The sequence below is a fragment of the Elephantulus edwardii genome, unplaced genomic scaffold (assembly GCF_000299155.1).
Source record: "Elephantulus edwardii isolate Elephantulus edwardi_28Jun2011 unplaced genomic scaffold, EleEdw1.0 scaffold00236, whole genome shotgun sequence".
Taxonomy (NCBI): Eukaryota; Metazoa; Chordata; class Mammalia; order Macroscelidea; family Macroscelididae; genus Elephantulus; species Elephantulus edwardii.
In genome coordinates this window covers 3,089,616-3,100,844 of record NW_006399986.1, presented here as the reverse complement: position 1 = coordinate 3,100,844, position 11,229 = coordinate 3,089,616, and the positions used below count along the sequence as shown (strand labels likewise).

Below are 11,229 nucleotides of genomic sequence, written 5' to 3'. Positions count from 1 at the left end.
GTGACTGGGGTAATGGGAACAGGGTGTCAGAAACAGTAAGACTGGCACAAGATAGAGCAGGGTTTAGGGCTGTTATATATAGTCATGAATCACAGGCAATTTAATGGTACATAACAACAACAACAACAATCAACCCCTTAGGAGGTCCACTGGTGGCGTTGAGCAGAGGGAGGTATGTGGATAACCCAAAGGTGACAGTTCTCTGGTGGTTCAAGTCCATCAGCTGCTCCCACCTCAACAATTTACAGCCTTGGGGAGCTCTGGTGGCCTAGTGGCAAGGAGCTGCAACTACAATCCCAGAGGTGAACGGTTCGAATCCACCAGATGCTCTGCCGGGGAAGGAGGGACAATCTCCTCCTGTACCAGTCAGATCTGATTTGACGGTACACGCACACAAAAATAATAAAATAATTTTTTTAAAAAAACAAACAATTTACAACCTCAGAAACTCACTAGAGGTCTACTACGCATTGGGTCTTATTTGGCCGTGAGTTGAGAGATCAATCCCTTATTGTATACATTGCCTCTTCCTTCATCTTCATCCAGCCTATTAATTTTCACTCCTCTCTCCCTTTCTTCCTAGATGTCTAAACCTTTCCTTGTTGTTGTTATGTGCCGTCGAGTCGTTTCCGACTCATAGCGACCCTATGCACAACAGCCCTAAACCCTGCTCTGTGCCTCTGACACACCCATCCCTATTACCCCAGTCACCGAATCAATCCATCTCAAGGAGGGTCTTCCCCTCCTGCGTTGTCCCTCAACCCTCCCAAGCATGATGTCCCTCTCCAAGGACTCGTCCCTCCTGGCAACATGTCCAAAGTATGTCAGACGAAGCCCCCGAATCCTTGCCTCCAAGGAGTAGCTTGGTTTAATCCTCTCCAAGATGAATCTGTTTGTTTTCCTGGCAGTCCACGGTACATTCAGTACTTTTCTCCAGCACCACAGCTCAAAAGCATCCACTCTCCTTCTGTCCTCCCTAGTCATTGTCCAACTCTTAGCTTTTTTAAAAATTGTTTTAAAGAAATTTATTTTATTTTCTTATGTGTGTGTGTGTGTGTGTGTGTGTGTGTGTGTGTGTGATCAATTCGGATCTGACTGGTACAGGAGGAGATTTGCCCCTTCTTCTCCAGCAGAGCATCTGGTGGATTCGAACCTCATACCTCTGGGATTGCAGTGCCACTTCTTGCCACTAGGCCACCAGAGCTCCCTTCCTTAGCTTTTTATAATGGTGATCTTGTATCATAATGATCCTTCTGTGACTGACTTGTCAGTCAGCATAATTTCCCCTTATTTCATCCCTATCGTGCAGTGTTTCACAAGTTCCTGATTGTTTGTTTAGTGATGCATAATACTCCATTGTGTGAATGTGCCATGGGATTTTTTTAGCCATTCATCTGTTGACGGATGCTCGGGTTGTTTCCATCTCTTTGTTGTTGTAAATAGTGCTGCAGTGACCATGGCTGTTCATGACCCAGATCTTATTTCTTAAGGATTATACCTAGGAGTGCAATTTCTAGGGATCTTTGGTGGCTTCGTGGTAAGGAGTTGCACTGCCAACCTAAAGGCCAGCAGTTTGGATCCACCAGCTATTGCCCAGGAAGGAGATGGGCACATTTCTGTTGTGTCATTTACAGCCTCCAAAAATGGCTAAAATATTAGCTATGGGTTGGTTTCAAATCAATGGCACATAACAGCAGCAACAGTGCAATTTCTGACTCAAATAGTATTTCTATCCCAACTTTCTTTCTTTTTTTATTTTCTATTTTATTGTTTTTGTGTGTGTGTGCCGTCAAATCAGATCTGACTGGTACAGGAGGAGATTGCCCCTCCTTTCCCGGAAGAGCATCTGGTGGATTCGAACCGTGAACCTCTGGGATTGTAGTTGCAGCTTCTTGCCACTAGGCCACCAGAGCTCCCCACTCAACTTTCTGAAAAAATGTCAAACTCCTTATAATAACGGTGACTGCATTTTATATTCCAGCCACCTCTGGATAAGAGTTCCAATCTCGGGGAGCTCTGGTGGCCTAGTGGCAAGAAGCTGCACTGCAATCCCAGAGGAGCAGGGTTCGAATCCACCAGATGCTCTTCCGGGAAAGGAGGGACAATCTCCTCCTGTACCAGTCAGATCTGATTTGACGGTACACGCACACACACAAATAATAAAATTTTAAAAAAATTAAAAAGAGTTCCAATCTCTCCACACCCTTGTCAACATTAGTACTTTGCTGTCTTATTGAACAAAGCTATTGTTCCTGGTGGAAAATGATAGTCTATTGTTTTGATTTGCATCTCTCTAACAGAAACCCTATGACCCTGGAGAAAGGATGAAAGTCACATAAGTGTTGAGGACTTTCATTCATAGGGTCGCTATGAGTCGCCTACGACTTGATGGCACTTAACAACAATAACACTAACATAGAAATCAGCTAGCCTACTGGAGAGAAAGTGATGCTACCAAGCCGAAAGTAGGTAACTTCTAACCCTTGGACCTCAGGCCTGTTTTTCATTGTTTTTGTTCAAACATTCTTCTAGGTCACATAGCCCTGGTGTGTCCACCTGCTGTACAGAGGTAACCTGTGGTTGCTGTGAAAGTGAACACTGTGACACTGATGTGTCACATGCCTTAATGGTTCCCTATAGCGGACGGTGTTTGGTGGCAATCCCAGATTAAAACAAGCTTGGAAGCAGGAGTGGCATCGATTTCCATAAATGGCTTGCCTCTGGAAACCCTATGAACTTGGAGAGAGGATGAAAGTCACACAGGTGGGGGAGCTCTGGTGGCCTAGTGGCAAGAAGCTGCACTGCAATCCCAGAGGCGCATGGTTCAAATCCACCAGATGCTCTGCCGAGGAAGGAGGGACAATCTCCTCCTGTACCAGTCAGATCTGATTTGACGGTACACACACATAAAAATAAAAAAAAAAGTCACAAAAGTGTTGAGGACTTTCCTTCATAGGGTTGCTATGAGTTGCCTACGACCCAACGGCACTTAACAACAGCTAATTTAAGGAATTCTGCTATCTTAGTGGATAGGAGTTTGCACGAACAATCCAAAGGCAGGAAGTTTGCTTCTGCCAGTTGCTCCATGGGGAAAAAAAGGGGCAATCTCTTCTGTGATTGACAGCCTCTGAAAACCCCTTGGAGGGCTGGCTAAAAGTCAATTGTGCACACAACAACAACAACATTAGCTAATGATCTTGAGAATGATCTTCATGTGTTTGTTGACCGTCTGAATGTCTTCTTCGGTGAAGTGTCCTGTCAAGTACGCTGCGCGTTCTGTAACTGGATCATTTCATTTTCTTCTTGGTGAGGTGTTGGGATGGAGCTTTCTGTACATTTTGGAGATGTGTCATTGCCAAATATTTCCTCCCACTCAGTAAGTCCTCCTTTAACTCTTTTGGAGACAAAGATCTCACTTTTAGGAAGCCCTCAATCATCTAGTATATCTTCTGCTAAATGTGTATTTTCAGTTCTATTTGATAGTCTGTTTATGCTATAGATTATTGCTGTGTTGCTTTGAATTGGAATGGACCCATCACTGACCATCCAGTGAGTTTTCAGAGGCAGTAAATTGCATGGGAGGAAATTGCTCACCTTTCTCCTGCAAAGCCACTGGAAGATTCGAGCATCCTCTCTCTGTATCTTTTTAATCTTTATGTGGAACAGTTTGTTCTGTGAAGAGGAATGTGGCATCAAGATTGGAGGAAGACTCATCAACAACCTGTGTTATGCCGATGACACAACCTTCCTTGCTGAAACTGAGGAGGACCTGAGGCATTTGCTGCAGAAGGTCAAGGACTGCAGCCATCAATACAGATTGAAGCTCAACATAAAGAAAATAAAGATTCCCTCACACTGGATCAATTGGCAGCATCATGATAGATGGCGAAGAGATTGAGATTGTTAACAGCTTCAGCTTGCTTGATTCCACAATCAACACTCTTGGTACTAGCAGCCAGGAAATAAAAAAAATTAATTGCGTGGGGAAAAATCTGCTGTCAGGGACCTCTCCAGAGTATGAAAGAGTAATGATGTCAGTCTAGAGACAAAGGTGCCCCTGATCCAGGCCATGATCTTCTCAATTACTTGCATCAGAGAGTTGGACAATGACTAAGGATGACAGAAGAAGAATTGATGCCTTTGAGTTCTGGTCTGTATATCATGGACTCCTACAAGAACAAACAGGTCTACCCTGCAGAAAGTGTAACCAGGCTGCTCCTTGGAGATAAGGATTTTGAAGCTCCATCTGACATACTTTGGGCAATTTGTCAGGAGGGACTAGTCCTTGAAGAAGAACATCGTGCTTGGAAGCGTGGATGGACAGCACAAGAGGGGAACACCGTGAATGAGATGGATTGACTCAGTGATTGGGGTAATGGGAATAAACGTGTCAGAGACAATGAAATTGGCTCAGGATAGAGCAGGGTTCAGAGTTGTTTGTACATAGGGTCACTATGGCTTAGAGTTGACTCAATGGCACATAACAACAACAACAGTAGCTGCAATTGGCAGCAATAAGATAGATAGAGAAAAGATTGAGGGTGTTAACAATAGTAGCTTGCTTGGCTCCACAACCAACATTCTTGGCATGAGCAGTCAGGAAATCAAAAGATGAATTGCACTGGGAAAATCTGTGGTCAAGGACCTCTCTAGAGAACTGAGATGCCTTCGAGTTATGGTGCTGAAGAACTGTCTTGAACATATCATGACTGCCAAGAAAACAAACAAATTTATCCTGGAGAGAGTGTAATAAAGTTTGTTCTAGGAGGCTAGGATTTTGAAGCTTTATCTCACATACTTTGGGCACATGGCCAGGAGAGACTAGTCATTGGAGAAGGACATCATGCTAGGAAGGGTAGAGGGACAGTGCAGGAAAGGAAGACCCCAGATGAGGTGGATTGATACAGTTAACGGAGGCTTCAGGCAATTTGATGCCACAGAACAACAAAAACAAGTAGCTACGGATCTCATCCTTTTCTTCATGTGATTACTGACCACCTGAAAATTGTCTTTGGTGAAGAGTGTCTTCATATGTTCTGCTTTCTTTCTTTCTTCTTTAGAAAGAGTAATTACTAGAGTGGAGTAATTTACTTTGTTTGCTTTTGAGTACCATAGAGTCAAAATAGACCCATATCTAAAAACCAGTGAGCTTTTAGAAGTTAAAGCACACAAGAGGAGATCGCTCATCTTTCTCTACCAGAGCAGCTGGTGGATTCAAACTGTGTGCCCTTGGAATGGCAGCTCAGTTTCTTGCCACTATGCCACCAGAGCTCCTATATTCTATGGATACGTACCATTGTTGCACATTTTTCTCCCTACTCCCACTTCACTTTTCCCGTTAAAAAGATTATTTCATTATTGCACAATTTCCTCCCTCCCTCCTGCCTCCGAGTCCACTTTACTATGCAGCTCTTATTCTGGACTGTTGTTATGCAAATAATACCTAATTATACATCCCTTTAAACAGTTCTTTTCCTCATCTGTTTCAATGCAGTGTTCATTATTTAGCTCCTTTTTCTTAGCTTCTTCCAATCCCATGTCAGTCCTGGTTTATAACAGTGGCATTATGCAATATTTATCCTTTTGTTACTGAGGTATTCCCCTTAGCATAATATCCTCCAGAGTCATGCATTTTGTATGATATTTTATGTTGTTGTTCTGTGCCGTCGAGTCGTTTGCGACTCATAGCGACCCTATGCACAACAGCTCTAAACCCTGCTCTATCCTGCGCCAACCGCACTGCATCTGACACACCCATCCCGATTACCCCAGTCACCGAATCAATCCATCTCATAGAGGGTCTTCCCCTCCTGCGCTGTCCCTCCACCCTCCCAAGCATGGTGTCCCTCTCCAAGGACCCATCCCTCCTGGAAACATGTCCAAAGTATGTCAGACGAAGCCCCAGAATCCTTGCCTCCAAGGAGTAGCTTGGTTTAATCCTCTCCAAGATGAATCTGTTTGTTTTCCTGGCAGTCCATGGTACATTCAGTACTCTTCTCCAGCACCACAGCTCAAAGCATCCACTCTCCTTCTGTCCTCCCTAGTCATTGTCCAACTCTCTGATGCATAACAAGCGATTGCAAATACCATGGCCTGTATCAGGCACACCTTAGTCTCCAGAGAGACACTGTTGCTCCTGAGTACCTTAGAGAGGTCCCTAACAGCAGACTTTCCCATCGCGATACACTTTTTGATTTCTTGACTGCTGGTGCCAAGAGTGTTGACTGTGGAGCTGAGCAAACTGAAGCTGTGAAAAATCTCAATCTCTTTGCCATCCATCCTGACACTGCCAATTGGTCCAGTGGTGAGAATCTTTGTTTTCTTGACATTGAGCTTCAGTCCATACTGAAGGCTGCAGTCCTTGACCCTTCACAGCAAGTGCATGAGGTCCTCCTCAGTTTCAGCAAGCAGGGTTGTGCATCTGCATAACGCAGATTGTTAATAGATCTTCCACCAATCCTGATGCCACAATTCTCCTCATAGAGCCCAGCCTCTTGGATAATCTGCTCTGCATACTTTTCAGTGCTGTGTAATATTCCATTGTGTGGATATACCACAGCTTTTCTATCTATTCCTTTGTTGGTGGTGACTTGGGTTGCTTCCATCTCTTTGCTATTGTGAACAACGCAGTAATAAACGTAGGTGTGCATGTATCTGCTTTGGGTGGCAGTTCTAATTTCTTTAGGGTATATTCTCAGTCGTCGAATTGCTGAGTCAAATGTTATTTCTATTTCCAAGTTTTTGAGAAAGCACTACACAGCCTTCCATAGCAGTTGCACCATTTCACACTCCCATCAACAGTGAGTAAGGGTTCCAGTTTCTCCACAATCTGGCCAGCATCTGCTGTTTGCTTTTGGTTCTTTTTTGGTGTATGTGTTTATTGCTCCAAAATCACCTCTGTCTACTGTTTTTGCTATGTCCCAAAGACTTCTATATGTTGTGCTTTCATCCTTATTTATTTTTTACTCAGATTTCCCACCCCCTTTCTTTCTTGTTGTGTGCTGTCAAATTGGAAATCTCCTTCTGTGCCAGTCGGATCTGATTCGATGGTACACAACAGGAGGAAAAACATTGGGGGGAGGGGAAAGAAGTAAACTCATTTGTTTCAAGAAATTTTAATAACAATTTCTTTTTAAAACTTTCTTTTCTTAGGGAGCTCTGGTAACCTAGTGGTAAGAAGTTGCTGTTGCAAACCCAAAGGCACAGTGAATGCATCAGCTGCTCTGCAGAAGGGTAGACACTCTCCTCTTATGCAATTCACCACCTCTGAAAACCTGCCGGAGGGTCAGATGTGTGTCAATTCTGACATGACAGAACGTGAGAACAACAATATTACCACATGGTGTTCAAACTGAATATTAGTTTCCACATGCTTACTTGACTCCTCTGTTACTGATTGATAACTTTATAGCATTCTGATCTGAGATGAGGCTTTATAACATATTTGGTTTTTTTAAAATTTATTAAGGCTGGCTCCATGACCTTTGTATTTTCTAGGACATATATTGTAATCTCGTTGGGTGGAGTTGTCTATTGTTGTTATGTGCCGTTGAGCCGCCCGTGACTCATAGTGACCCTATGTACAATAGCCCTAAACCCTGCTCTATCCTGTGCGAATCTGTCTCCAACACATCTACTCCCATTACTCCAGTCATTGAATCAATCCACCTCATAGAGGGTCTTCCTCTCCTGCGCTGTCCCTCTACCCTTCCAAGCATGACATCCCTCTCCAAGGACTGGTCTCTCTTTAAACATGTCCAAAGTATGTCAGACGAAGCCTCAGTATCTTTGCCTCCAAGGAGCAGCCTGCTTTAACCCTCTCCAGGATGAACCTGTTTCTTAGCAGTCCATGGTATATTCAATACTCTTCTCCAACACCACAGCTCAAAGGCGTCAATTCCCCTTCTATCTTCCCTAGTCATTGTCCAACTCTCTGACGCATAGCAAGTGATTGCAAAGGCCATGGCCTGTATCAGGCGCACCTTAGACTCCAGAGTGACATCATTACTCTTTAGTACTTTTGAGAGAGGTCCCTAACAGCAGACTTTCCCATCGCAATACGTCTTTTAATGTCTATGAGATCAAGTTGGTTAACTGTATTGGTTGGTTCATCTGCATTTTTGTTGACTTTCTTTTCGGTCATTTTATTCTTCATAGAAAGTCATGTACAGAAAGTGGCCTTCTAAGACAGAGTGGAATCTGGACCACAGAAAGGTGTAACTGCAAAAGGTAGACGGTCACATTTTCTCCCACAAAAGGATGTGAGCAGGTGAGGAGTCAAGTTAACCACTTAAACACTTAACCACTGTGCCATCAGGATTCCTTGGCGGGAGATGGGAAAGTGGTGGTTCATTGCTAGACTTGTCTTCTTCCAACAGGAAGGTCTGGATTTTATGTCTGGCATATGCCACTTTCGTAAAGCCATCACCGGCTGGGATGCTGAATAGGTTTTAGTGGAGCTCCCAAGCTATGAGGAACTAGGAAGAAAGATCTGGCGATCAGTTCCTAAAAATTGAGTCCATGAGACTCCTGCTGAGGACAACAGTGTGATCCACAAGGAATTACAGGATGGGGCAGGTATTCCTGGTGGGGTAGTCCTTAAGGAGTCAACGCTGCTAACACAAAGGCCATACTCGTCTGACAGTTCGAATCCACCAGGAGAAAGATAGGCAATCTCCTCTTGTGGGGTTTACAGCCTCAGATAACTCACTGGAGGGTCTGCTCCTACATGGTAATGAGTGTTAGTAGTCTAGAAAGGGCAACTCCAGTCTTGGATCGTATGTCTCTTCACAAAAAGGGACTTCTTAAAAAAAAAAAAAAAGGGGGACTTCTTTCTCTCCATATGGGGCCGCTGCAATGTTTATTAGAGGCAGACAGGAACAGCTTGTCCTCCCTGGAATCCAGAATGGACTTTCCCAAGCCTCATTCCAAGAAACCCAAATGGACGGATCCATTGAAATTGAGAGGGGGAGCCTTCTTCGCTGTTGTCTCGCCAGCCAACCCCACGATTAGTGAGAGACGCTTCCAGGACCCTGGAGACTCCCCAAAGGCTCATTCCAGGAATACTTGGCTTCAAGGATTAGACGATGGCAGTGGGGTGGGGTTTTGTCTCTAGATGTGACCGAAATGGACTCCTCCAAATGCCTTTGCCCTACATTTCTCAATAGCCCAGGGCGCTGGTTTGCTTTCCCCAAAGTCGGTCAACCAGAGGGTCTCTCAGGGCAAGAGGAGAAGCCAGCGGGAACAGGGACACACCCTTTCCTCCAACAAGCGCTGTTCCAGCTCATAAAAGCCAACTTCTATTCCTGCCCCAGTTGTTGCTGTGATGTCCTGTGGAGCCGGAACCGGAACTCAAATCTGATCCTGCAAGCTATTCTCAGACTGTAAATTACAGGGGCCCTCAAAGAGGCAAGACTGCTCATTTTTCTCGCGTGGAGCAGCTAGTGGATTCGAACCCCTTTGCCTTTGGTTTCCAATTCTAATGGACATAATCACAAATTGTATATGATATTTGCATGTCACAATGACATCATGTTTCGAAAAGCAGACCTCAACAGAATGGACACAAGGAGTTTACACAAAGCGGAGATGAGAATGATGCCAGACCGGTATAAATTATGGTCCCATATAGGGTTGTTATAAAATGGGTACACTATAGGACACCTAACAAGAAAATGACAATATTCTGAAAGCTCCCCGAGCTGTAATTGTCGGAGAAACAATACCAGCAAATCAAATAAGTATTGTAAAGTGATAAAGTCACCATAGTTTAAATCTCTGCTCGTTGACTATCAAGCTGTGTGACCTTGGGCAAATCACTCAACATTTCTGGTCTTTTAACTTCTGTTTGACAAGAGCAGATGTGAATTGCAGTTTCTTCATCTGAGATTCTAGGTCTCCTGACAAGCCAACAGGCAATCTGGTGACAGGAGAAGGGAGGGGGTAAAAGAAAAGGAAGGTTTCCTGGAAGAGGATTTAATAAAAGGCGGGGTGAGGGGGTGGGGAGGAAGGAAGAAAAGGAGCTAGAACGCGCCTGCGCAGTAAATACTTCTCCCTTTTGCCCCTCCCAGTCCCTTCTCTGCAGCAGGGAATTGCAGGCGTCGCTCCACCTATCCTAGCCTAGCTGAGACATCCCTCCTCCCCACGCGGCTCCTATTTCCTTTTCTACCAATCATCGTCCTCCGCCGCTTCCACAACCGCCCAATCGAGGGCGGAAGTGAGACAAGCTCTGCAAATCAGCGCCGTTTGAAGGGGCGTGCTAGATTTCCATTGAGTTAAATCAATGCAAGTCCCGCCTCCTCATTCCCGCTTCCCCGCCTTCCTTCCCTCCCTCCTTGGAGAGGGCTTGACCCAATCAAAGTAGGACTCGGAGGCGCGGAGAGGGCGGCTCTGTCATTCGTAAGCAAACTCCTCCTGTCTCTCGTGCAACGCCCCCTCCTCCACTCCGAACGGAAATAGCGGGGGACTGGGCCAATCGTAGCGGCCTACCTTTGCCCAGAGACCAATGAAATATGGAGTCGGGGGTGGGCCCAAGTTTGAGCGGCAGTCCCCTAAACCAATGGATATCTGAGAACTCAGGCTGTGTAACTATGGGGCGGGTCCAGGGGGCGGTGCCGCGGCCTGCCAGCCCTCCTGCCTGCCCGCCTGCCCCCTTCCCTCCGCCCAGGCCCGGCTCAGCTCCTCGGCGCTGCCTGGGGTCCTTTCCGCCCAGTCCCCGCCTGCCAGCCCCCGCTACGTTGTGCCCCGTCCGGCCAGGCCTGGAGCCGACACCACCGCCATCATGCCGGCCGTGTCCAAGGGCGATGGGATGCGGGGGCTCGCGGTGTTCATCTCCGACATCCGGAACTGTGAGCTCACGGCCGGGAGGGGGGACATTGTAGGGGGGAAGCGTGGACCTGAGGGCTTCACGGGTCATAGAGGAGCCGGGGAGGGTAGAGAGGCCCCGGGGGGGAACTTTAGGGTGGGAGCAATGGAGGGGCTTGGGGTGTCATACAGTCTGTCTTGAGGTGACGACACGCCGTGTCTAGAGGGGGTCTGGGAGGGTCTTCCAAGGGGTGAGGTTAGGGAGATCCCGGGGACGAGGACCTAAAGCGGTCCCCCGGGAATGATAAGGGACATTAAGGGAATCCCCGATATAAGCCGAAAGAGAACGACTTGCAAGGAGGTGGGGTGGGGTGGGGGCGTCAATATGGGACCACAGTGGGAATAGGAATAGGCCAGAGAGAACCC

At 46.1% G+C, this 11,229-nt stretch overlaps 1 protein-coding gene across 3 annotated transcripts in view; it reads left to right on the top strand.

Annotated features, from left to right (window-relative positions):
- The first annotated feature begins 10,607 nt into the window (after positions 1-10,607).
- Positions 10,608-11,229, top strand: part of AP2A1 (adaptor-related protein complex 2, alpha 1 subunit) — a 45,392-nt gene continuing 44,770 nt past the window's right edge. For 2 of the 3 annotated variants that reach the window (XM_006898652.1, XM_006898653.1), the window contains exon 1: positions 10,608-10,847. In XM_006898652.1, coding sequence (XP_006898714.1) covers positions 10,781-10,847 — 67 coding nt within the window. In that variant the 5' untranslated portion in view covers positions 10,608-10,780. The remainder of the gene's footprint in view (positions 10,848-11,229) is intronic. The other variant, XM_006898654.1, reaches the window with a different exon arrangement.